Source organism: Pan troglodytes, chromosome 1 (genome assembly GCF_028858775.2).
Source record: "Pan troglodytes isolate AG18354 chromosome 1, NHGRI_mPanTro3-v2.0_pri, whole genome shotgun sequence".
In the NCBI taxonomy this organism is placed as follows: Eukaryota; Metazoa; Chordata; class Mammalia; order Primates; family Hominidae; genus Pan; species Pan troglodytes.
This window is the reverse complement of record NC_072398.2, coordinates 4069971-4097953: the sequence shown is the minus strand read 5'-3', so window position 1 is coordinate 4097953 and position 27983 is coordinate 4069971. Positions and strand designations below refer to the sequence as shown.

General features: G+C 40.6%; 1 protein-coding gene across 5 annotated transcripts in view; it reads left to right on the top strand.

The window, feature by feature from the left end:
- Positions 1-27983, top strand: part of EFCAB2 (EF-hand calcium binding domain 2) — a 162833-nt gene that overhangs the window by 86526 nt on the left and 48324 nt on the right. For all 5 annotated transcript variants that reach the window (XM_063809405.1, XM_063809402.1, XM_063809404.1 and 2 more), the window contains one exon: positions 5817-5889. In XM_063809405.1, the coding sequence (XP_063665475.1) occupies positions 5817-5889 (73 nt within the window). The remainder of the gene's footprint in view (positions 1-5816; positions 5890-27983) is intronic.

The window sequence follows — 27983 nt, the reverse complement described above, 5'->3', positions numbered from 1 at the left end:
TATAGGTGGGCTAGTGGAGCACTTTGTAGGTGTACAGGGAGAGTTCTTGAGGAAGCCGTGGCATTGTTCTTCAGGCCACTGTGGCCTCATCAGCAAAAGAATCTTTGCCTTTTTTTCTTATATCATCAGGCCTTTGTGATTCGAGACTAGAGAGAAAGAGGTTGCTTAATGCCTGGAAGATGTCAATCACGTGGGCTTTGTTTTCTGGGGTCTACCCCGGCAGGTGAGACCATAGCAGATTCGCTCAGCAGAGAAGAGGATGGTGATGGGTTCCTCAAGGGGATGTGGAAAGAGGGAGAGGGAAATTTCCTATGATAGGGAAGAACTTGCCATTCTCTCACATGTAGCACCTTGCAGGCGGCAGGACCTAGGATGGGGGTGGCTGGAAGAACACTGAGCGCTAAGTGCCTGGCCCAGGCCCTCCCACCCTCTCAGGAAACCCACCCACCCAGTGAACAACGCCCGCATCAGCCTTCTTCTTTGCACGGGCTCTTCCCCAGTAGCATTAAAATATGCTCACATCATTCAGGTCTTCAGTATCAAAAAAGAAAAAACATCCTCTTTAACACCATGTTCCTCTCCAGACACCCCTTCCCTCCCCTTTACTTCTGTTTGTTTTTTGGGGTTTTTGTTTGTTTGTTTTTTGATGTGGGGGTCTGTGTATGTTGCCCACGCTGGAGTGCCGAGTCAGTGGCTGTTCACCTCACGATCTCTGCTCACTGCAACCTTCGCCCCCACTTCCTCTGGGCTCAAGTGATCCTCACGCCTCAGCCTCATGAGTAGCTGGGACTACAGGCATCTGTCACCACGCCTGACTTCTCCCTTTCACTTCTTAGTTCCTGCTTGACCCACTGCAATCTAATTTCTCCTCCACCTTCAACGGAGGGTGCCCTTGTCAAAATCATAGCTGATCTCCTTTTTTACTAACTCCAGTGGCTGTTTCTCAGAATTTACCTCCCTCGACCTCTCAGCAGCATCGGAAAGCCAAGGATGACTTTCCATTTTCTTTTTCCTTAGCCTCCATGCCCCGGCCCTCTCCTGGATGTTCACTTCCCTGTCTGGCTGCTCTGCTCCATGTCTCATGCGGGTTCCTCTTTCTTGGATCGTTCCTTGAATGTGGGTACTCCTCAGACCTCTTCCTTCTCTTTCCCAGCCAATACATTCTACGTAGAGGAGCTCTTCTGCTCCTGTGGCTTCATGACCGGATCCACGTCTCCAGCCAGATCCTTCTCCTGCACTTCACACTCTTATGAGTAGCAAGTCTGTGGTTTGATTTTATCCCACTTGTAAGCTAGCAAGTTAGCTTGTTACTGTTTCATGGATGTTGCCACAAGACTTGAGACTCCTGGGTCAGTGACAAAGGACTTCATTCCTCTTGGCACAGCAGGCAACATGAGCATCAGCTTGTGGGTGACAGTTACTCCTGCCCTCACCTTTTCCTGGTGATGGGCCCAGCTGGATGCCTGCACAGGAAATGGGTGGCATCACAGAAAGGGAACAGAGCTTTCAGAACAGAGAATTTCAGGGAACAGAACAGGGGATATCTACTGCTTTTATAGCAAGCAGGAAGCAAGCCTGCTCTTTGGCCTGGAGGGAGACATTACATCATCTCTCAAGGCTGCTCACTGTGGCGTAACCCTGAGAGATGGTCAGGGTTTTCATGGCATAACCAGCAAGAACAAGCATGTTGAAAATTCAGCATGTCCCAGATTGAACTCTTCATTTCCCTCCACCCAAACTTTTTTACTTCCTTTTTAAAAATTTATTTTTATTTATTTTGCACATTTATTGGTATTTCTTTTAGAGACAGGATCTCACTCTGTCACCCAGGCTGGAGTACAATTGCAGGATCATAGTCCACTGCAGCCTTGAACTCCTCGGCTCAACCGATCCTGCCATCTCTGTCTCCTGAGTAGCTGGGACTACAGGCACGTGCCACCACACTCGACTAATTTTTAAAATTTTTTGTAGACATGGCAGTCTTGCTGTGTTGCCCAGGCCGGTCTCGAAATCCTGGCCTCAAGTGATCCTCCCATCCACAGCCTCCCAGAGTGCTGGGATTACAGATGTGGGCCACCGCGCCTGGCATGTTTCTCCTTCTATTTTCTGAACTCAGTGATTGATGCAGTCCTCGATATTGGTAACTCATTACCAACCGATAAGAAATTCTTAACTCTTTTGACTTTCCTCTCCCTCATGAAGTCTGATGACTCCTTCGAACTCTCTCTTAGGTTTATTTACTCTTCTTGCCCCTCGCTGCCTATCCCTGGGTCAGACTGTGCTTCTCTTATGTGTTTAAGACAATTACAGCCTTTTATCATCCAGCTAGAATATTCATTTTATGAAGTTGTAAGTTGTTTTATTACAAAATGTTTTTAGAGACAGGGTCTTGCTGTGCTGCCCAGGCTGGAGTGCAGTGGCCATTTACAGCTGTGTAATAGCTCACTGCAGCCTTGAACCCCTGGCCTCCAGCCGTCCTCCTGCCCCAGCCTTCCTAGTAGCTGAGACTAAGTTACTTAATTTAAAATGTATGTATTCATTTGTTTGTAATTCAAAAGATTCAAAAGGTAGATGCTGAAAAGACTTCCTCCAGCCTTTGCCCCTGCCACCCACTCTCCTCCAAGGCATTCTCCACCCTCCAGTTAATGTTACCAGCTCCTCCTGTATCCTGTTAATACTGTACCCAAGGTAGACATTTTATACTCAGGTTACTCAAGTACCGTATGTGAGATTGTGACACAAATTTCCATACCTTACATTTGTTTAATACTTTTTTTTTGAGATAGATTCTCACTCTGTTGCCCAGGCTGGAGAGCAGTGGTGCCATCTCGGCTCACTGCAACCTCCGCCTCCTACGTTCAAGCGATTCTCCTGCCTCAGCCTCCTGAGTAGCTGGGAGTGTCCCAGAGAGGAACACGGAGGCTTCTGTTGCTGACACAGCACAGTGGAATTCTCACTTTCTCCTTGTCTGCTCTCTTCTCAGTCTGACTTCGGATGGAAGCTCTTCCCTAGAAAAGCCCTGTCCAGAAGGAGTTTGCATAGTCTATCATTTTCCATTTTCTGTTAGCCACATTTTTTCAAGTAAAAAAGAAACAGGTGTTGGAAGAAAAACTTTAGACAAGGCCGGGCGTGGTGGCTCACGCCTGTAATCCCAGCACTTTGGGAGGCTGAGGTGGGTGGATCACGAGGTCAAGAAATCAAGACCATCCTGGCCAACATGGTGAAACCCCATCTCTACTAAAAATACAAAAAATTAGCTGGGCGTGGCGGCCCGTGCCTGTAGTCCCAGCTACTCAGGAGGCTGAGGCAGGAGAATTGCTTGAACCCGGGAGGCGGAGGTTGCAGTGAGCCGAGATTGTGCCACTGCACTCCAGCCTGGAGATAGAGCAAGACTCCATCTCAAAAAAAAAAAAAAAAAAAAAAAAGAAAAAAAGAAAAAGGAAAACTTTAGACAAATTGAATTTAACAGAATTTAATTGAGCAAAGAACCATCTGAGAATCAGCTCACCCCTCCAAAAAAAGGGAAGTGATGTACGGAAAATGGAAGTGAGGTGCAGAAACAGCTGGCGTAGTTACAGCTCGAAGTTGGCCTCCTTTGAACAAGGTTTGAACCGTTGGCTGTGATTGGCCGAAACTCTGTGATTGGGGCATGAGTAGGTTATGTCTGTTGTAACATCCAGTTAGGTTGCAGTTCACTATATATGCGGAAACCTCTAGGTCAAGCTTAAAACATGTAAGGAGGCAGCTTTAGGCGAAACTTATAGGTTGGTGCAAAAGTAATTGCAGTTTTTGCCCCTTTAATGGCAAAACCCACAATTTTGCACGAGCCTAATAATTTAACACAAGTAAAATTAATTTTAACAACGTATCTTATTTAACCCAATGTGTCTAAAGTGTTATCATTTCAACATGTAACCAATATTAAAAATTATTAATGAGCTATTTTGCATTTTCTTTTTCATACTAAGCTTTTGGAATCAGTGTGTATTTTACACTGACAGTACATTTCCATTTTCAGTAGTCACATTTCAAATGCATAATAGCCAGATGTAGTTGGTGGCTGCTGTTTGGTCTAGCACGGGCCTAGAATTTGTCTTTTCCCAATCTTGTCTCCTTCAAAAATCTTTTTTTTTTTTTTTTTGGTAATTAAAAAATCGATATACCATGGTTGTACATATTTATGAGGTCCGTGTGCTATTTTGATACCTGCATACAATGTGTAATGATCAAGTCAGGGCAATTGGGATATCCATCACCGCAAACGTTTATCTTTGTGTTGGGAACATTATAATTCTTCTCTTCTTGCTATTTTGCAAATAGAATAAATTGTTCACTCTAATTTTCCTACTGTACTATCAAATACTGGAACTTACTCCTTCTATCTAACTATACATTTGTTCCTATTAACCCAATTTCTCTTTGTCCTCCTTCTCCTCTTCCCTTCCCAGCCTCTGGTAACCATCATTCTACTCTCTACCTCCCTGAGACCAACTTATTTAGCTCCAGTAAGTGTGAGAATGTGCGATTAGCCATGCATGGTGGTGCACATCTGTAGTCCCAGCTACTTGGGAGGCTGAGGTGGGAGGATCACCTGAGTTTTGGGAAGTCAAGGCTGCAGTGAGCTGAGATTGCATCACTGCACTCCAGCCTGGGCAACGAAAGCAAGACCCTTTCTAAAAATAATAATAATAATAATAATATCTTTGCTATATGAAAGAAAAAAAAACAAGAAAATGGGAAAAAAGGAAATATACTTGACATGAGGATAGTACATGTTTTGTTGGCCCTTCATTTATTAAGAAGGAAGATCAGTAAGTGAAAAGAATCCTATATTCCACAGTTACTGACTTTAGGTTTCACTTTTAAGTTGATACTTATTCTGCAACCTCTTTCAGTGAAGAAATTTAAAATTCTTATTTAAAACGTTTTCTTTGTAAATAGGGAGTAAATATAATACCACTAAAATTATCCAGAGTGGTAAAGAAATTAACTAGTTAAGTGAATATTTGTGAAATTAAATTAACATTCAAACATTACAACTTTAATTTTGATAATTTTGAATGGAAGTATTTCGTAATCAATTATACATCCCTGTCTTAATATTCAGAGAGTATTGAATAGCATTTATACTTTTCTTAGGTTATTTGTGGAATTGAACTACGTTATGATGGGGGCAGGGAGAGGTGAATAACTCATATTTATTGAGGCGCTGCTCTGCCAGGAGATGTGCTTTGTATTATGATAGCTCTTCTTATTTAACCCTTAGTGTATCCCCCTTCCTGGTTCTTAGTGTTTGAAGGAAGTCACTGTGTTTTACCTACCAGGTAGGCTTATGCACACATTGATTAGGTAGGTGATCTCTTCAATCTAGTAAGTCACAGAGCTTGGATTTGAACCCTAGTGGTTTGGCGCTAGAGGCCATGCTTTTAACACTCTGATACTAATGTCAGCTTCACCACAAAACTCTGCGGTAGACATTATCATCCCCATTTTACAGGTGTGGAAACTGAGGCTCAAAAGAGTTAAGTAACACTTAAAGTCAGTTGGTACATGGCCAACGTTTCTTTTTCTTTCTAGAACTTTTTTATATTGGCCCAGGCAAGGCATTTGCCAGTCAATGAAACCATTTCTTTCATCTTTCTTTGGTTCACTTATCCTCCTTTTTCTTTCCCCAGAAAACATCTTTTATAATCATGAGGCAATGTCGGAGTGATTTGGTTTCCTACATTACAAAATATGCTCTGAGATAATTTGGAGAAACATGGCCTTTTCAGAGTTTATATTCTAAAACCATTGAAAACTTTTTTTTTTTCCAGAGAGATTGGAACAATTATCAGGTCATTAGGATGCTGCCCTACAGAAGGAGAGCTGCATGATCTGATTGCAGAGGTGAGTACGGCGAAAAGGTTTCATTCAGCCGGCTCTCTGTGTGACAGCTACTCCTTGTAATTAAAAACAATCCTTGCCTGAAACTAAAAAAAAGTGCCCCAAACTACTGAATGTGCTCAGTGGAAATATTAGGATAACTATTCATATTAGCCAACCAACAAAATCTGAAAGAATTGAGCAGATCTTGAAGAAATGACTATGAACAAGTAACACAACTGATCAAATAAAGAACCCACTGTAGAAATGATCCTCTCTGTAAAATTAGTTGAAAAGAGGCCAGTAGATGCAAGGGGCTGACCGTATACAGAAAGGCTATTGACAGAGACAGTAAGGAATTTTTATTTATTTGGGGAAATAAAACTAACTTTTAGAACAAGTAGTAAACAGAATAAAATATCAAGAATGAACTTTACATTGACCAGAGAGTCTAAGAAGTTTAAAAAGGAGTCAGTGTAATAGTGGAGATGAGTCTGTGAAGAGAATGATCCCATAAGGCAGTGGATGAGCAGCCCAAGATGAGAGTGCTTCATGCTCTGTTTGACTTTCCAGAAAGGTCTCTGATCTCATTTCAAATGCAGCATTCGGTTCAACAACAGAGACTTTAAGGGGAAAAAGCTACCTGGCCAGGAGAAGAATCTTTTCAGAATTGCTTATCTAGGCACAAAGATGTTAGTGGAGTCTGGGGATGGCAAAGGGGTAACAGAGACAGGTAAGGAAGTGGAATTTTATCTCTTTATTTCGCACCTAGCACAGTACCTGCTTGTTCAATATTAAGTTGGAAAGAAGGAATTGTGACCGTGGTGAGTCACTTAACCCCTGTTGAGTATCAGTTTCTCCATAATAATAACTACTTCAAAGTTTGCTTCAAAGATAAGAAAGAAGGTACAAGAATGCATGTTTTGAATCCTAAAGCATTATGTAAAGTTAAGGAAGGGAAGATTAGAAAGATGATTCTGCTGTACAGATATTAGCACCTTGGTGACCAAAAAGCAGTAGCAATTTTTTGAAGCATTTGGAAATATTCAGTAAAGGAATCTAAGTTGTAAGAACACATTGTTTTTACCTTTTGGGATTCAATAAAGCTGTTTTTACCAAGAGTAAGAGGAAAAGCTTGTTTTTCCTGAATTGATGCTCACATTAAAAAAAGATACTGATTACTGCCTTTAAGTGTTTCTGCACAAAGCTGGAATTAGTGTTAGGGAAAAGCAAGCTGGCAGTGTGGAAGAGGTAAGAACTAGAGGACGAATTTACAGCGAAATCATCACCATCACATGCTCAGGATAGTAAGTGAAGCAATAATGAAAAATACCTCCGAAGGTCAGAAAAGGAGGATCTCTGGGGTCTAGTCCCTTTATGGTTTGTTTGTATGTTTTAATCTCTGTCAGGAGTTAGCAAATCATGGCCCCTGGCCAAATCCTGCCCACCGCCTGTGCATGTAAATAAAGTTTCACTGAAACACAGCTAAACTCATTTATTTGTATATTATCTATGGTTGTTTCCTGACTACAAGGGCAGAGTTCAGTAGTTGCCACAGAGACCTACAGCTTGGAAAGCTTAAGATATTTACCATCTGGCCTTTGCAGAAAAAGGTTGCCAACTCCTGATCTATGGGCTTCTGTGCCAAAGTAGAACAAATACCACATCTAGTACTAGAAGATCTGAGTTCAAACTCCACAGCTACCACTTACAGCCATGTGGCCTTCAATGAGCCACTTAATCCTTCAAAGCTTCGTTTCACATCTGCAAAAGGAGTATAATAATATGAAAATGTTTTTATGAGGATTAAATTTAATAACCGAGGAATCAACTGTTACTTGGTGGGCATGCAGTACATACTTGAGTTTGCCTGCACTGCAGGTGGCTCTCTAGGATAATAATCTCCACTGGTTTGGGCAGTTAGCCACAGTGGGTGCTTAGGTCCTAAAGTTTTATTTTATTTTTACCCTTTTTTAGGGACATGACACAACCTTTGAAAATTACAGATTTTTAGAATACTTATGTACCAGTAGGGGTCACTGAGCTATTAAGCTCTGTAAATATTTTTCTATATTTGTATACCAACACAATTTACTCTAATTAAATTCTACTGATAAACAGCTTTGGGTATAACTACCTTTTAAGAAGTTTTCCAAATAAATGGGTGGGAAAAAAAGCACATGAAAAAATGCAGAAATTTGAATTGATAAATACAAGTATGTATGTATTTGTACATATTTAAATACATTTAATAGTGAATACATGTAAACACATTTAGAAAATCAAAGCCCCATAAAAGTCAACATCTAGGGGTAAATGTCATATTGCTAAATGTTCTATAATAGTTTCAGAGATCAAATTATTTAAATGTATGTGTGTATATGCTTTAAAATTGTTCTATAAGGCTGGGCACAGCAGCTCACGCCTGTAATCCCAGCACTTGGGGAGGCTGAAGCAGGTGGATCACTCGAGGTCAGGAGTTTGAGACCAGCCTGGCCAACATGGTGAAGTCCTGTCTCTACTAAAAATAGAAAAAATAGCTGGGTGTGGTGGTACACACTTGTAATCCCAGCTACTTGGGAGGCTGAGGGAGGAGGTTCACTTGAACCTGGGAGGCAGAGGTTGCAATGAGCTGAGGTCGTACCACTACACTCCAGCCTGCGTGACAGAGCAAGACTCTGTCTCAAAAAAACGAACAAACAAAAAATAGTCCTATAAAAAGTTGAAACCTTTGTAAAATTCTCTGGTTGTCATGTACTTGAACTTTAGTGTAGACACATTCTTTTCTCTTTAATTTTTATAACTTTCAGCCCTTTGCTTCCTGAAGATCAATTTCAAATCTGGTGTTTCTCTTGAAATAGATCATTTAAAAAATCATTTAACTTTGATCCATGCAGTTTATATTCTATAAATAGCAACTTCCTGCAAATACTTTCTGCCTTTTGGAATATCACAAAAACTGGCAACTGTGAGAAGGATTAGTGAAAAATCTTACCGACATATAGGCTACCAAATAATCCTTCTTTTAATATTAAGTTAGAGCCTTCTAGGATCTTCAGGGTATGGGAGCTGGGAGGAGATAATGGCATTTTCATACAAATGGAAAGGTTATTTAGAGGTCTATGTCTTCTGAAGTTCCAACCTAAGTGGAATTATGGAGAACTTCAACTAATTACAAAGGAAAACTAAAAGATGATTTAAAAGTAAGACCTGTGTTCGTCAGATTATTGACTCAGGCTTAGGCACTAAGCACGGATTATGACTTTTTATTGGGGTGACCATCTGCATCCTCCCCTTCCCCATCCTTGCCCTTTTTTGGTTGTAGATGTTAGGCAGCACCTTTGTTGGCTCCACATCTGTTTTGCTCCTAAGCATGCTATGTTCTATTAACCATCTCCACCTTTCCCCTTGACTCCCTCTTCAATCTGTCTGCTCATTATATGAGGCCTCTTAACTTCTGTGCTCAAACAACTCTGCTTGGCCTCTGTTACCTGGGTGTAGGAGAGCTGGCTAGCAAATCATTACATGGGTTTAACAAACCCAGGTCTACAATTACCTAATCTAGTCAACCCTGGCTTGCAGAAGACACCATCACAGAACTTAGTGACACCAGTGCCTTTCTCACCAGCCTGATACCCTTGGTGAGCAGTGCATCTGAGCCCTCGCATGGAACAGAATCCTCCAGTGAGTCTTCTGACTCATTAGATGCCCATTCTGCCCTCCCACTTCCGTCAGCTTGGTTTGCCACTTCACTCAGGGGTTGGTGTCGCTCGTTCCAGGTCTCCACTTCACTCAGGGTTTGGTGTCACTTGTTCCAGGTCTCACCCTCGCAGCAAGGGTGCCCCATCTCCTAGGGTCCTTGCCAGAGTGTTAAGTCTGTATCCTGAGAAAGTGCCTGAAGTCGATGAATTCTTGCTTATCCAGTTTTATATTCCAGACCTCTTGGTCAAGCACTCTCATCCAATCTCAGGGGTACTCCCCTAGCTCCTAGTTCAGGAGCCAATTCATATCTAATTCCTTTTGCGATTTTAGTGTATAGTCTTTTTCTTTCCTTATTAGGCCCAGCACTTCCTCAGCCAGATTATGCTGGGATTTAACACTTCATTATTGCCTGGAGCAGCCCATTGGATGGATGGCCTTGGCTCAAATATGATGGCTAGGATCATGATTCAATTACATTTCCTGCAACTGTAGATTTAAGAGGTGCATTTCATCGGGTGGCTGAGGTGAGAGGATTGCTTGAGCTCAGGAATGAGGCACAATCGTGGCCCACTGCTCTGCAGCCTGGGTAACAGAGCCAGATCTCAACTCTTTTTTTTGAGGTGGAGTCTCACTCTGTCGCCCGGGCTGGAGTGCAGTGGCACAATCTCGGCTCACTGCAACCTCTGCCTCCTGGCTTCAAGTGATTCTCCTGCCTCAGCCTCCCGAGTAGCTGGGGTTACAGGCACGCACCACCACACCCGGCTAATTTTTATATTTTTAGTAAAGACGGGGTTTCACCATGTCGGCCAGGCTGGTCTCGAACTCCTGACCTCAGGTGATCCGCCCACCTCGGCCTCCCAAAGTGCTGGGATTACAGGCGTGACCAACCGCGCCCAGCCCAGATCTCAACTTTTTTTTAAAAAAAAAAGAGAAAGAAAATTGAATTTTCATGGCTGCCATAGTTGTCGTCTGGAAGAGCTGTAATGTGAATCAGGTGTTCAGTGTCCAGTAGAATATGACCAAAAGGAGTTGGCTGCTCTATATATTTTATTTCTAAACTCACTAGGGCCTACCCCTGGCTTTCAGGATTAGATCAAAGCATAAAACTACTTAGGAATGAAATGAAGGTCCTCATCAGATCCAAGGAGTGGGGCAAGAGTGAGCAGAAACTTGACCAGCACATAGTAAAGATAGGTCAGTGATAGATAAGAACTGGGCCAGGCTTATCCTGGAATTCTGTTCTTGGATCAAAAGAGGATACCATGGCAGGGAGACCATGGTAATGATAGTTCTTAACAAAACTGTCCCTTTACATATGATGGTTGACCTCGACATCTGTGCACAGCCATCATTCTGGGATCTTTGTGATATTTCTGGGAGTCACTGTTTTCCTTCTGGGTTGGACTTCTTTCTATCCCAAGTTTTCCTCTTTCTAGTTCCTCTAGCATTTTAACATATTATCTGATAACTTCTTGGGAAATAGTGCCTTGGGGGTAAAATTTTTGAGATTTGTATGTTTGAAAGTGATTATGCTAATCTTTGGCTGGATATAGAATTCTACATTCAACAGATTTTTCTTCATTAAATGGATTTGGATTTTTCAGGTCTTCAGTAAGAGTTCTGAAGGCACTGCTCATCTTCATGTTCCTGGTAATGCTATTGAGATAGTGCAAATCCATTCTGGTTCCCAATCCTTTGTATATAAACATTAATTTTTTTTTTCCTGAAACTCTGGACAGTCTTTTTTCCCCAGAGTTTGAAATTTCACAATGATTTACGTTGGTGTAAACACATGTCTAATGTGTTAGGTACCTGGTGGGCCTTTTCAAACTAGTGACTTGTATTTTTTGGTTCCAGGAAGTTTTCTTGCAATTATTTTGTTTTCTTTTTTCTGTCTTTTGGAACTCCTATTATTCATTTTTGTGTTTCTGGACTGGACTAGTCTTTAACATTCTTCTTTTTTTTTTTTTTCCTTTTTTTGTATTTTTAGTAGAGACAGGGTTTTTACCATGTTTGCCAGGCTGGTCTTGAACACCTGACCTCAAATGATCTACCTGCCTTGGCCTCCCAAAATGCTGGGATTACAGGCGCATGCCACCACGCCCGGCTAATTTTTGTATTTTCAGTAGAGATGGCATTTCATCATGTTGGCCAGGCTGGTCTTGAACGCCTGACCTCAAGTGATCCGCCCGCCTCGGCCTCCCAAAGTGCTCGGATTATAGGTATGAGCCACCCACCACACCCAGCCTAATATTCTTATTTTTCACTTATTTTCCATCTCTGTCTCTGTGTTCTCTCTGGTAGATTTGTTGAACTTTCTCTTCCAATATTTTTATTGAGTTTCTCATTTCTGTTGTGTTTTAAATTTCCAGTAGCTTGTTTTTGTTCTTTGAATGTTCTTTTCTAAATAGCATCCTGTTCTTGTTTCAGATCTCTGAAGATAATAGTGTTACTTTATTTGAAGTTTTCTTCTCTTTGCATAATCTGTTTTCTCCAAGTTGATACCTGTGTCTGTTCTGGTCTTTGTTTTTGTTAGTAGCTTTCCTCCGTGTCTGATAAACCTTGGCTGTCAGTTCCTAACAAACACATGCGTGGAACTTGTCAACTTTAAACTTCATCACTGGGTAATCTGGGAATCACCTGCATCGGAGTGTTGGGGATTTTTCTCTCGTGCAGGCTTGATTCTTTGGAATAGAGTGTTCAGTCTTCTGCTTGGGAGGCAAAAGCGTCTAGCTGCCAGTTCAGACACCTTCTGTTTACACTCTTTAGAAGGTAAATCTCTAAACTCCTGCAGGGATGGAGGGAGGCAGTCACTTAGTGGGGAAAGCTGAGAGGGAATTTACAGCTTTTCAAACATATTTTACCCTAGTTCCCCTAATTTTAGTTCCTAGTCCCTCATCCTCATTTCCAGAAGCAACCAATGCTTTTTGAGGATTCTTTACTCACTACTGTCTTGGGTTCAGTTTTCTACATCTGCTAGATTATTGCCACTCATCCATCTATTTCTCAGCTTCCAAAATTTTTTTCCCATTATATTTTTTCCTATTCTTCCTAAGTAGGTGTATGATTATTTTAACAAATGTTTCTTTACTGCAATTTTAATAAGGTTTGAGAGAGAGTAAAGTTAGATGCAGATATACAGTTTGCCTCCTTAACACAGAAGTTTCATTGATATTTGATTAGTCAGAAAATAGCAACAGTACTCCTGAGAAAAGTATTAATAATATAAATCTAGATGAGACATTGTAATAGTCTTTAGAAAGAGAGCATTAGTAAATGTTGGGACTAAAGCACGGATAATTATAGCATATAAGATGTAATACATTGGAGTGAATTAAGTATGCATGTTTAAATATTAAGTGTAACTACAAAAGAGTATAAAGGGAATGCATAACTTCCAAACTGATATAGAGGATAAAAGAATTAGAGGGCATTCCGTCAGTCCAAAAAGACAGAAAAGAAGCATAGAATAATCAGAGTATCTAGAAAACACAAGATAATGGTACTTATAATCATAATAGGCCAGGCATGGTGGCTCACACCTGTAATCCCAGCACTTTGGGAGGCCGAGGTGGGCGGATCATAAGGTCAGGAGACTGAGACCATCCTGGCTAATATGGTGAAACCCCATCTCTACTAAAAGTAGAAAAAGTTAGCCGGGCTTGGTGGCGGGCACCTGTAGTCCCTGCTACTCGGGAGGCTGAGGCAGGAGAATGGCGTGAACCCAGGAGGCGGAGCTTGCAGTGAGCCGAGATTGCACCAGTGCACTCCAGCCTGGGTGACAGAGTGAGACTCCATCTCAAAAAGAAAAAAAATCATAATAAATGCAACTGGATTAAACTCACCAGTGACAAGAAATTGAAATTGGACTTCTGGAAAAATCCGGTATTATAATACATCAACACATTTCTGCCATCTCTACCTTCACATTATAAATTTAACTCTTTCTCATCATTTCCACATCCATCACCTTAGTCCAAGCCTTGTCATTTCTCCATGAATGACTGCAATGGCATTTATTTACTTATTTACTTATTTTTCAGACAGAGTCTCACTTTGTCGCCCAGGTTGGAGTGCAGTGGCACGATCTCGGCTCACTGCAACCTCCACCTCCCAGGTTCAAGTGATTCTCTTGCCTCAGCCACCTGAGTAGCTGGGATTACAGGCGCCGGCCAACATGACCACGCCTGGCCCAATACATGCATTTTTAAATATTTGAGATGGTATTCAGTCCCTACTCATTTCGCTAAGTGAGGAAACCCATAAACAAATGTTACAGTTTTTTTTATATCTGTGGTCAGTAGTTTAATGTTACATTTATAGTGTTGAGACAACTATGATGTCAAAGTGTGATAAATACTCCCCAGTAACCAGTTAAAATAATGTAATGACACTACTGAATCATTTCCTACACTTTTCATCTTGGATGGAAAGTATCATACTACTCCAGGCATACCACAAGCCCCAGAGGTCCCAAATCTCCATCTTTCATTATTCTTAATTGGTTAAGTATCCTTGGATTTTTTTTCTTTGAAACTTCGGAATTGGCTTTTGAGTTAGTAGAACAAGATCCACGTAATCTACACCCTGGTGAAGTGGGAATTTCTATCAGCCTGTACCTGGACTCTATCATTGAGCTTCTGGAAGAGCCCTGGGACTTTACATTGTTTGGAATTTGACTGTATCAAGTTTCTCAGAGAATGAGAAAGGGTGGGAGTACTTATGTTCTTATTTTGAAGTAGTTGGTGATATGAAATGTTTTATCTGTTATTGTTCCAACACATCCTGCCTTTGGGAGATGGGGGAGAATGGAATTGATCTGCTCTAATTTTTGTTTATGTTAGATGCTGGAATTTAATTATAGAGCTGATGGTACTTTGCAGATTAGTTAGTAATGGCTACCATCCAGCCGTTACTTCTGAGTAGAATCAGGTACATTTGGGGCAATGAGGAGAATACATTGTAAAAAGCGTATGCTGAGAGTATTGCTTACTTGTAATTGGTAGGAAAACATTTAACGATGCTAAAGCCATGATCAGCAGCGGGAAAACGTGACCCAGGGAAATCTGCAAAAGTGGTTTTTTCTTTATTAGATAAATAAAATATGTTTTTATATAGAACAGAAACAATCACGGCAATAGACTAATAAATACGGTTTTATTCCAGATTTCTTATTGTATAGGTAATATCCAGATTACAAAAAATTTTAAATAAATAGGAATTTCCTTTCCAACAATGCCATCACCTTAATATAATCATTGTTAATATTTTGGTACACTTCCTTACATATTATTTTTCTGTGTAGGTTTTTAACTGGACTGTAATTTTTTTTGTTGCTATCGTATTCTTTTTTTTGGAGACTGGGTCTCACTCTGTTACCCAGGCTGGAGTACTATGGCAAGATCATAGCTCACTGCAGCCTTGAACTCCTGGACTAAAGTGATCCTCCCATCTCAGCCTTCCAAATAGCTGGTACTACAGGTATATGCCACCACTCCCAGCTAATTTTTTTTTTTTTTTTTTTTTTTAGAAACGGGGCCTTGAAATGTTGACTAGGCTGGTCTTGAACTCCTGGCCTCAAGTGATCCTCCCACCTCAGCCTCCCAAAGTGCAGGGATTACAGGTGTGAGCATGTGAGCCACCATACCTGGCAGAACTATAATCTTATGGTATAATTCAGTAGGTAAAATTCTGAATCTTGCTTTTTTCCACCTAATTATATCACAAATTATATCTCCATGTTATTACAAAGCTTTCATTATAAAAATGCATGCTGATTAAATTGCACAAGAAAAAAAAGGAAGGGAATGATCTCTCTTCTGTGCATCACTCAGACACAACCAGAATATTTTACCTTTTTCACTCTCTATTACATCAAAATGATTTTTCCCTTCTGTTATCTAGTTTTTAGAAACCAACACTTTAAGAAAGAAATCCTGTTCTACTATAACATGGATGAAACTTAAGGATATTATGCTAAGCAAAACAAGCTACGGTTGGCCCTTAAACAACATGGGGGTTCAAGGCACCGACCCCCGTGCAGTTGAAAATCCAAGTATAATTTTGCCTCCCCCAAAACTTAAACTAATAGTCTACCATTGACTGGAAGCCATATCAATAACATACACAATCAATTAACAAAGATTTTGTATGTCCTATGTATTATTTACTGAATTCTTACAATAAAGTAAGCCAGAGTAAAGAAAATACTATTAAGAAAATCATAAGGAAGCGAAAATATAGTTACTATCCAACAAGTGGAAGTGGGTCATGATAAAGGTCTCGTCCTCATTGTCTTCACACTGAGTAGGCTGGGGAGGACGAGGAGAGGAGGGGTTTGGTCTTGCTGTTCCAGGGTAACAGAGGCAGAAGAAAATCCATGGAGAAGTGGACCCATGGCTTTCAAACCCATGTTTGAGGGTCACCTGTAGTTATAAATATTAATGCACAAATACAGCATGTGAGGTATCCAAAATAGCCCAACTCCTAGAAACAGAAAATAGAGCAGTAGTGGCCAGGGAATGGCGGAGGGGAAAAGGGGAGCTGCTGTTCAATGAGTCTAGAATTTCAGTTTTGCAAGATGAAAACGTTCTAGAGATCTGTTACACAACAGTGTACATGTAGTTAACACTGCTGTGCTGTACACTTAAAAATGGTTAAGATGGGCTGGGCATGGGGGTGCACCTCAATAGTTTCAGCTACTCGGGAGGCTGAGGCTTGAGGATTGCTTGAAGCCAGGAGTTCGGGACCAGCCTGGGCAACATTGTGAGACCCTGTCTCTACAAAAAAATTTTTAAAAATTAGCCGGGCTTGGTGGTGTGTGCCTATAGTCCCACCTACTTGGGAAGCTGAGACAGGAGGGTCACTTTTGCCCAGGAATTCAAGGCTGTAGTGAGCTATCGTGGCACCACCGCACTCCAGCCTGGGCAACAGAGTAAGACCCTGTCTCTAAATAAAAAATAAACCAATAAAGTATACAGAAGGATGTGCATAGGTTATATGCAAATAATGTGCCATTTTATATAAGGAAGTTGAGTATTTGCAGATTTTGGTATCCATGAGGAGTCCGGGAACCAATCCACCATGGATACGGAGGGACACCTATACTAATATCATTAATATTTTCCATGCCAATATTCTACTATAATAGGAGTGCAATCGCCTCCTAATATTTAATTATATGGCAATAACCATATTAATAAATAGAAACATAATATTCCATTAAATGAATATTCCATATTACATATCCATTCATCTATTGGTAAAGGTTGCTAACAATTTTTAATATCATGGATACTGCATGATAAACATTATTTGAATAAAGTATAGGCCCTTTTCAGATGTCAGAGGGCCTTGTGAAGCAAGCCAAGGCAGTGATGGGTTACTGAAGGGTTTTAAATGAGAATAACATGACAAGATTTGCATTTTATTTTATTTTAATTCATATTTGTTTTTATTGAAGGAGATTGTACTTTAGACAAACCAGTCTGATGGGAGTAAGCAGTTAGATTGGAATAATTTATAGTCATCCTTTCCCTGGGTCATATCTGACAGCTTGGAGCCCTTTGTACATTTGGGTAATTTTTTCCTAAATGGTTTTATTTATCCCTTTTATTCAGTAAAACTTAATTGCCATGTTTCTATGATGCTGTGGTCAGAATGTATGTGCCCCTTCAAAATTCATATGTTGGAGCTTAAACCCCAATGAGATAGTATTAAGAGGTGGAGTCTTCAGGGGGCGATTAAGTCGAGAGAGTAGATCCCTCACGAACGGGATTAGCAATGTTATAAAAGGGCTGGAGAGAATTAGCTAGGCCCCTTTTTGCCCTTGCATCCCTTCTGCCATGTTAGGACACAGTGCTCATCTCCTCTGGAGGCCACAGCATTCAAGGCCCCATCTTGGAAGCAGAGACCAGGCCTTCACCAGACACCAAGGCTGCTGGTACCCTGATCTGGGACTTCCCAACCTCCATAACTGCAAGCTGTTAGGTATGCTGTTTATACATTACCCAGTCTAAGGTACTTCGTCATAGCAGCACAATTGCACTAAGACCGAAATTGATCTTCGTGGGACTATTTCTATAACAAATACCTGACAATGTGGAGGTGGCTTTGGAACTGGATAATGGGTCAAGGCTGGAAGACTTTGAGATGTATGCTAGAAAAGCCTGGATTGCTGTGAACAGAGCACTAATGGTGATTCTGATGAGGGCTCAGAGAAGAGATCTGTAGAGAGAGCCTCAATCTTCTTAGAGATTATCTAAGTAGACAAGAACAGAATGTTCGTAGAAATGTGGATGGTAAAGGCAATTCTGTTGAGGTCACAGACATAAATAAGGGATGAGGTATTGGAATCCGGAGGAAAGGACGTCGTTGCTATAACATGGCAAGGAACTTGTCTGCATTGTGTCCGTGTCCATGCTTTATGGAAGGCAGAACTTAGAAATAATGAACCTTGGATATTGAAATTGGCAAAGAGTTTCTAAAAGTGGTAAGTTCCTGGCATTGACACTTTTGCACATTGCTAATAGCAGTAAAAAATGGTGGTATTCATACTCCCTTCCTGGACGGCATTTTAGCAATACTTATCAATAAGCTAAAAAAAATGTACAAGCTCATTGATCAGTTTCTGGAGGAGATACTGTATGGAGAACAAACAGAAAGATTTTACTTCAAAGATGTTAGTCACGGTTGTTTGTAACAACAACTGGAAACAACCTGAGTGTCCATTAACACAAAAATGGTTCAACAAATCTTGGTCTGTCTGTGGAATGGAATGCTGTGCAGTCATTACAAGTATGTCGTAAAAGACTGATGCCACCACACACCTATGAGAGTGGATAAAATCCAAAGCACCGACAACAAATGCTGACAAGAAAGTGGAGCAGCAGGAACTCTCCTTCACCATTGGTGAGGACAGTGCGGCACTTTCTTAGGAAACTAAACATCCTCTTACCACATAACCCAGCGTCTTCTCCTTTTATTTATGCAAAGGAATTGAAAACTTATGGCCACACAGAAACCTGCACACAGATGCTTATAGCAGCTTCATTCATAATTGGCAAAACTTGGAAGCAACCAAGATGTCCTTTAGTAGGTGAATGGATAAATAAATGTGGTACATCCAGACAATGGAATATTATTCAGCACTAAAATGAGTTATCAAGCCATGAAAATTCATTGAAGAAAGCTTTTTTCTTTTTTTTCTTTTTTTGAGACAGGGTCTCACTCTGTCACCCAGGCTGGAGTGCCAGTTCTCCCACCTCAGCTTCCCAAGCAGCTGGGGTTACAGGCACATGCCATGCCCAGCTAATTTTTAAAAATTTTTGTAGAGATGGGGTTTCGCCATGTTGCCCAAGCTGAGCTCAAACTCCTGGCCTCAAGTGATCCACCCACCTTGCCCTCCCAAAGTGTGGGATTACAGGCATGAGCCACCACGCCTGGCCTCAGAGGAGTTTGAGGTCAGTGAAACTACTCTGTGTGATACTATCATGGTGAAGACTTGTTGTTTTGCATTTGTCCACACCCATTGAATGTACAACACCAAAAGCGATATAGTTTGAATATTTGTCCCTGCCCAAATCTCATGTTAAAATGTAATCCTCGGTGTCAGAGATGGGACCTGGTGGGAGGCGTTTGAATCATGGGGGAAGATCCCTCAGGCATGGCTCGGGCCGTCCCCTTGGTGATAAATGACTTCACACAAGCTCTGAGTTCACACAAGCTCTGGTCATTTAAAACTGCGTGGCTCCTCCCTCCGCACTCTCTCTTGCTCCTGTTCTGGCCATGTGATGTGCCTGTTGCCCCTTCACCTTCCACCATGATTGGAAGCTCCCGGAGGCCTCCCAAGAAACCAAGCAGATGTCAGCACCATGCTTCCTGTACAGCCTGCAGAACTGTGAGCCAATTCAACCTCTTTTCTTTATAAATTACCCAGTCTCAAGTGTTTATAGCAATACAAGAACAGCCTAATACAAAGAATTAAACCTAATGAAAACTATGAACTTTGGGTAATAAAGAGGTATCAATGTAGCTCTATTAATTTTTTTTGTTTGTTTGTTTTTGAGACAGAGGTCTCCCTCTGTTGCCCAGGCTGGAGTGCAGTGGCATGATCTTGGTTCACTGTAACCTCTGCCTCCCAGGTTCAAGCGTTTCTTCTGCCTCAGCCTCCCGAGTAGCTGGGACTACAGGCATGCACCACCACACCCAGCTAATTTTTGTAGTTTTAGTAGAGGTGTGGTTTCACCATATTGGCCAGGCTGGTCTCAAACTCCTGGCCTTAGGTGATCTGGCCACCTCGGCCTCCCAAAGTGCTGGGATTACAGGCATGAGCTACTGCGCCCGGCCAGCTTCATTAATTTTTAACACATATACTACTCCTGTGGGGATGCTGATTGTAGGGGACGCTGAGGTTGGGGAGAGCAATCCGTGGGAGGGGGCGTGGCATATGGGAACTGTCTGGACGTTCCACTTAATTTTGCTGTGACGTAAAACTACTCTTAACAAACTCAAATTTATTACTTAAAAAAAGACTAATGGCTTGATAAGATGTTCACAGTGTGTTAAGTAAAAAAAAAAGACACTAGAATTCTATTTCTTGCTAAAATATATATACATGTATATATAATACATACACAAATATAATATGTGGATATAGCATTGTATCCAATAAATATAAAACTAAAACAAAGCTCTCCAGCACTGTATATACAGAAGTGATCTGTAGATGACAGGATCAAATCCCAGAGTGATTTGTATTCTTTGTGCTCGTTTCTATTTTTCACTGTTCCACAAAGAACATGTATTATCTCTGTAACAAGAAAAAGAAGAAAAGAAAACTGCATTATATCATTCAAAAAGTTGTCTAGTGGTCACAAAGACACTATTGAAGATGCATGTTGAAAGTTTGAATAAAGTTGCTTTTTAAAATGCAAAAATAAAGAGCGATATTTTTAAATTAACGTCGTTACATACATGATCTGAAATATATCTGTGGACGTAGTAAAGTTTATATATTTAACTTGACCAAAACTCCTTTAGGGGATTTTCTTATTAGGGAAAGGAGGGTCACTTTTTGTTCATCACTATATTCAGATATTTATTGTGTTAACCACTGCTCCTTTGCTTAATCACAACCCAGAATAAAGCTTTTCCTCCAATCATATTGCAACACAACTTTAAATCATTGTTTTTGGTCTGAGTGGGGTTGAAGAGTACCTTAGTGAGATGATTGCTGCAACACTTGCTGCAATCATCATCTCTATCAAATACAATAAAACTACATGGCGTGGGAGTGGCACTCACCCTTAAGTAGAGAAACTGGAGCTGGAGAGGATGAAACAATTAGTGTAGCTGGTGCTCCTGAAGCCCCACCCTCAGAGGATTAAAACAGGGAAATTAATGGTCTGACAGGCGCTGCTGCAACCTTTCCCCCATCTCTTCAAATTGGAGAAACTCTCAGTTGGAAGTGAACTTACTAAGTACCGGATTTAGCCACCTGTTGATTCTTAGACTCTCTGGTGATTCATCTATTTTTAACACTTGCACTTAAATAGGAAAGGAATTTATAACCCAGAAGACTCGTGTAGCCTCGTGGGTGCACAGCAGCCTCTGGAATCTTTAGAATAAATAAGTTTTCTAAAGTAAGTGGCTTTAAAATTTTTTCTTTGTAAAGACAACATTTTTGGTAGATGCCAATTAAAAATTGTGATTTTATTCTATTCAAGGTAGAGAAATATTTTCTAAATTGTGTTTATGTTTTGGTTTTGAAACATAGTTTATGTCAAAATTTGTATCTATACTATTTAGAGCCTAATGTGAACTATCTCATGGTTTTTATATTTTTTACTACAGTTTTTAAACATTCACATGTGTATCTGATTTGGTGACCTGGAACTAGCTGAAATGCAGATGCTTTATAAACCATCTTAACTACTGACATTATCTTGTTTTTTGTGAAGCATGAAATGGTTCAGTTTATTGACTGATTGTTATGTCACTGGGGAGAAAGGAATTTTCACGGTGTGTTTTATTGTGCCTATTTAGTGGGTTCAGCATTAAAATAAATAATGCTTTTATGAGAAAAGAGATGGCCTGATGATTTCTTGATGCAAGTGGAAGTTAAGAACTCCAGGCTGTGATCCCATCAAAACACCTGACGGACTCTGACGCCCTCAGATAGGCACTTAACCTCTCTGTGCCTGTATTTCCTCAAATCCAAAATGGATTAAGAAAATTGATTTAGACCAAAGTAGAGTGAGAAGCACAGTATTTGCCACACGCTTTGAGGCTGAGATAAATGTTGATATTATTAAAAAGTCCCACAGTATTTATTGAGATGGCTCCATATTGGGGAAGAGGAGGAGAGAGACTGTGGAGTGCCGGAAGGCACTGTGTTAGCCTCCAGAATTTGGGCCCCTTTGTGTGGCAATGAAGGCAGTATATTTTCTTCAGGTCACCTACTCCACCTCAATTCTTTGCAGGAGGAGAAGCCAGGCGTATCAGGGCCTTGGATTTCCAGGTGAGCATCTGCTGGCACACTGTTAAGATGAATTCCCTGCAAATGGTACTTTTAGCAGGCTACGCTCGAGGGGTCTTCTGGCAAAGATGTTTTTCCTGTACATTCATAAACGCTGCCTGGGTTACTTTTAGATTGTTACTCCACGTTAGCCCTTCTCATAGAAGAAACAAAGTAGACTTAACTTACTTTGCCTCGTTCATGTTTGCAGTAACAAGATGTATTTGTTTTGTGAGTTTCTTCTGTCTTTTGAAGGGAGGGATGTGGAGTTTGGTGGATATTTGTTAATCTCGCCTTTTTTTCAGTCCAAAGAGGCCATGTGGGGAAACAGCAGAGGTGGAGGCATCACTGCTAACCCTCATACCCTGTCCTCTAGACATGGGGCGAGGCAACAAGGGGTGAGGGAGAAGGTGTTAAATGCGCCTAGCAATTCCATACATTATCTTATTTAATTGCCACATTCCACGTGGCATTTTACGGATAGGTGGCAGAGGCAAACTTCTGTATAAACAGGTGGGTCTACATGGTGGGTCAGGGAGGATGTGCCTGAAATTTCAGCACCAGCGATTGAGTCTTTTAGGAAAAAGTGCCATTGCATGTCATAGAACCAGAAGTGTGTACACTGCTGGTACAAATCATCATCATCATCGTCATCATTGACTCTCGCAGTTCACAAAGCACCTTCATATCTCATGGAACCTTCACAACCATCCTGTAGGTTACTGGTCCCCCTGTTAGACATGAGCATGCTGAAGCTAGAGGATGAATTTTAATAACTTTCTTAACTATTATTGGTCTAACATGGGGAATATATTGTGATTTTTCTCTATAAGAAAGGTAATGTCTTTTTTATTTACTTTTCATACCTAGTACTGTAGAACATCTGTTTTTCAAAAAAGACTCTGACCAATACAGAAAGAAGTCAAGTGGATTTTCCCAACACGACTTTGCTTTAAGTGAAGAAATGCAGTGACTTTGTAGTCTTTTCAAACATGTCTGATATAATATACGGAATCTTTCTTGAATTCATTTCAGTATAATTGAGTTTTCTCCTGGAGAAAATAGGTCCTGATTGCACCATTTTTTCTGCATTTCTGCATCAACTCTGTGAAATACAGTTTTTTTTTTTTTGGTTTGTTTGTTTGTTTTTGGAGACAGAATCTTGCTCTGGAGTGTAGTGGTGCGATCTTGGTTCACTGCACCCTCCATCTCCTGGGTTCAAGAGATCCTCTTGCCTCAGCCTCCCGAGTAGCTGGGACTACAGGTGCACACCACCATGTCCAGCTAATTTTTGTATTTTTAGTAGAGATGGGGTTTCGCCGTGTTGGCCAGGATGGTCGCGATCTCCTGACCTCGTGATCCGCCCACCTTAGCCTCCCAAAGTGCTGGGATTACAGGCGTGAAATACAGTTCTGAATTCTGAATATCTGCTCTGCTTGATGATAGTGATTCCAACTTGATCAGACTTCTGCTTGATGATAGTGATTCAAAGTCTTTGGCTAAAAATATGTCATATACACTTAGAATATATGTTAGTTATGTTTGCCAGAGCCGCTTTGATAGTGCACCACACAGAGTGGCTTAAACAATAGAAATTTATTGTCTCACAGTTCTATAGGCTGAAAGTTTAAGATCAAGGTATCAGCATGATTAAACATCTACCCTATTCTTCTTGTTCTTTTTTATGACATTGGAATATACCATATTTGAAAAATGCATTTTAGAAAAACTAATGGAATCCAAATAAAGTTTGGAATTTAGTGACTAATAATGTATTAATATTGATTCATTAGTTATGACAAGTGTACCATAATAATGTAAGAGTTAACAATAGAGGAATTGTATCACAAATGAAATTACAAATTATGTTACAAAGCAAAAGTAATCAAAACAGTGTGGTACTGGCACAAAAACAGTCATATAGACTATTGGAACAGAATAGAAAGCCTATAAATGAAGCCATGCATAAATGGTCAGCTAATCCTCAGCAAGAGTGCCAAGAATACACGATAGGGAAAGGATAGTGTCTTCAATAAATGATGATGGGAAAACTGTTATTTACATGGAGAAGAATGAAATTGGATCCTTATCTCCTACCATACACAGAAATCAACTCAAGCTGGATTAAAGATTTAAATGTGAGACTTGGAGCCGTAAAACTAGAAGAAAACATAGGGAAAATGCTCTTTGACATTGGTCTGGGCAATGATTTTTTGGATATGATACCAAAAGCACAGGCAACAAAAGCAAAAATAAACAAGTGGCACTACATCAAACTAAAAAGTTTCTGCATGCAAAAGAAACAAAGAGCAACCTATGGAATGGGAGAAAATGTTGCAAACCATACATTTGACAAGGGATTAATATTCCAATACATATAAGGAACGCAGACAACTCAATTGCAAAAACAAAAATGACCTAATTTAAAAAAACGGAAAAAAGGACCTGACATTTTTTCAAAGATGATGTACAGATGTCCAACAGGTATATGAACATCATTGTTCATCAAGGAAATGCAAACCAAAACCACAATGGGATGTCACCTCACACCTATTGTAATGGCTACTATCAAAAAGACAAAAGTGTTGGTGAGGGTGTGGAGAAAAAGGAACCTGTTTGTGGGAATGTAAATTGGCACAGCCACTACGGAAAACAGTACGGAGTTTCTCAAGAAACTAAAAATAGAATTACCATATCATCCAACAATCCCACTTATGGGTATAAGTCCCAAAAGAAATAAAATCAGAATCTCTAAGAGCTATCTGTATTGCCATGTTTATTGCAGCATTATTCACAGTAGCTAAGATATGGAAACAACGTGTCTATAAACAAATGAGTGGATAAACAAAAGGTGTGTGTATACACACACACACACACACACACACACACACACACACGTATGTAATGGAATATTATTCAGCCTTAAAAAAGGAGGTCCTGCTATTTGCAACAACATGGATGAACTTGGAGGACATTATGCTGAGTGAAATAAGCCAGACACAGAAAGACAAATACTGCATGATCTCTGTTACATTTTCAAAAGTCAGACTCATGGAAACAGAGAGTAGATGGGTAGTTAACCGGGGGTGGGGGTAGAGGAAATGGGAAAATGTTGGTCAAAGGGTACAAACTTTTAGTGATAAGAAAAACAATTTCTGATGCACAGCGTGGTAACTATGGTTAATAATTATTCTATACTTGAAATTTGCTAAGAGAGTAGATCTCAAGTATTCTCACCACACATACAAAAAAGGTAACTAGTGAGTCGGTGGATATGTTAATTAGCCTGTGTGGTAATCGTTCCACAAGGTATATGTATATCAAAACATCGTGTGGCACACTTTAAATATATGCAATTTTTATTTGTCCATCATACCTCAGTAAGACTGGAAAAAAAATAGAGGAAACTGAGTGAGAGAGGTATATGGGAACTCTGTATTATATTTGGAACTTTTCTGTATATCTAAAACTATTCTAAAATCAAAAGGTTATTCAAATATAAAATCCTTTTATAATATAAAATAGTGTCTATATTAAACATTCCATGAATGCTGTACTTAGAATTATTGTATAATTTTATTGTTTTTAATGCCATTGCTTATACATGTTTTTGTACTCAAGAACAAATTGGATACGGCCTCTAGAGGACAGTGTTGGGTCATAGAAAGATTTTACAATTTCTGCCCAAGTTGAAGATGGTCATAACCATTTTTCTACTTCTTTTCTAACCACAAGTCCTGTTTATTCGTTGTCCCTCTGTAAAAACAACAATAACAAAGAACACTTATGACCCCTCTGCTATTCTGACTAGTTGGCTGTTTTGTTTTAACTTATTTTCGTATAATTTTGGTTCCACAAACATCTATTAGGCAAGAAAGATCTGCGGAGTTGGCACCATAATGTTCACATCCCTGAGGGTTTGTGAAAGTTGTGAGGGAACCCGGGGAAGCGATATGAGGCGTATATTATGTGTCATTTGTGAGTTCTTCCACGATGGAGACGGAATTATAGAGTTGAACTTCCTTTGGAAAAACAAACCACGGTTCGTAGCTTGATCAGGGTGCATGTAAGCTAAAGAGGGGTTTTGATCTTTTAAAGGTTGAGACTGCCTGCTCTACAGTGGTTTGTTGGTGGTGGGAGGAAAGGAAAAAAACCATTGCTCTTGCTTCTGGAGCAAATTTCTGGAGTAATCAGAATAGCAACTCAACATTTTAATTTTAAAATTCCTCCTCCGGAGATAACCTCGTGAGATTGCCATTGTATTTGCCCGGGGCTCCTGAGGTGGGGAGTTGCAGAGTGCCGCTGAAGTGCATCAGAGCCATATGAACATTCATCTGCAAACTGCTCGCCTTGGACTTAGAGGCAGCTGAAGACAATTGTTCATGAATGGATGGGCTCAGAAATTCTGAAACGCACAATTCTGTCATTGAATGCGCTCAATTTTCTGCCAAGAGTGGAGTCTGAGGGTTCTACCATGCTAGGTGTGAATCTAGTATAAACATTAAAAAATAGGAGTCATTTGGATGACGGTGTGTTCCACTTAGCAGCAACCTATAGTTTTTGTTTGTTTGTTTTTGCTCAAAGAATAAATCTATCCAAAGCTCATCTGCTGAATTGGGATCTTTGAGCCTTTTAGTAGGAGTCTTGAGAGGGAGTGGAAAATGTACAGCTCCTTATAGATAGCCCGACATGAAAGTTAAGGTCAATGGTGTTTTGTTCAGCCACTCCATCCAAGTCGAACCCACGGGCAGGGATCTGTTTTGTTCTCATTTACTAGTGCTAAGTGACAAACATTCTCTTTCTCAGGTATAGTCTTCTAATTTAGTGGTGGTGTGACAAAGTTCTATTTACCATATAGGTACTTAATACTCATTATGATGATTTAAGATGTAGTTGGTCCTTGAGATCGTGATTGGTCCCCTCAGCTGGTCCCTCACTCAGGATTCCTTATCTCAGGGAAAAGCATCACCTTATCCCAGTGGTATAAGTCAGAATCTTGGGAGTCATCCTTGAATCTTCTGTTTTTTTCCATCCTTACTCATAATGAATGCAGGACCAGGTCCTACCAATTTCACTTCTTAAATATTTTTTGAAGCCATCCATTTCTCTCTCCATGGCCGCCACTCCAATCTAAGCCCTTGTCATATCTGCTTAGACTACTGAAGAAGCTGCCTCCCCCTCAACCAGTGTGCTCTTCCAAAACATGCATCTATGAGACCGTCACTGATTTCCCATTGTTCTTAGGCTAGCAACCTTATCACTGTCATGGACAAGAAGGCCCTGCCGTCGGGCCCCTGTCTCTCTTTCTAGCCTCATCTTGAAGCCTTCTCCCTGCTCCTTGTACTCCAGCCTCCTAGCCTCCAATGTGTCAGCAGAGAGTCTTAGTGTATTCAGTTTCCTCTAGGTGACTGTCTCTCCCCTGCTGTCTCTGTCTCATTACCTTCTACTCATACTTTCTAAATCAGCTGGAGTGTTATTTCCTCGTGGATGACTTCCCTGGTCTCCTGGTCTAAGAAGTGTTCTTTATTTTTTTATTTTTATTTTATTTTATTATTTTATTTATTTTTTATTTTTTTGTTTATCTTTTTTTTTTTTTTTTTTTTTTTTTGAGACGGCGTCTCGCTCTGTCGCCCAGGCTGGAATGCAGTGGCCCGATCTCGGCTCACTGTAAGCTCTGCCTCCTGGGTTCACGCGATTCTCCTGCCTCAGCCTCCTGAGTAGCTGGGACTACAGGCGCCCACCACCATGCCTGGCTAACTTTTTGTAGTTTTAGTAGAGACAGGGTTTCACCGTGTTAGCCAGGATGGTCTCGATCTGCTGACCTCCTGATCCACCCACCTCGGCCTCCCAAAGTGCTGGGATTACAGGCGTGAGCCATCGCACCCAGCAATTTTTTTAT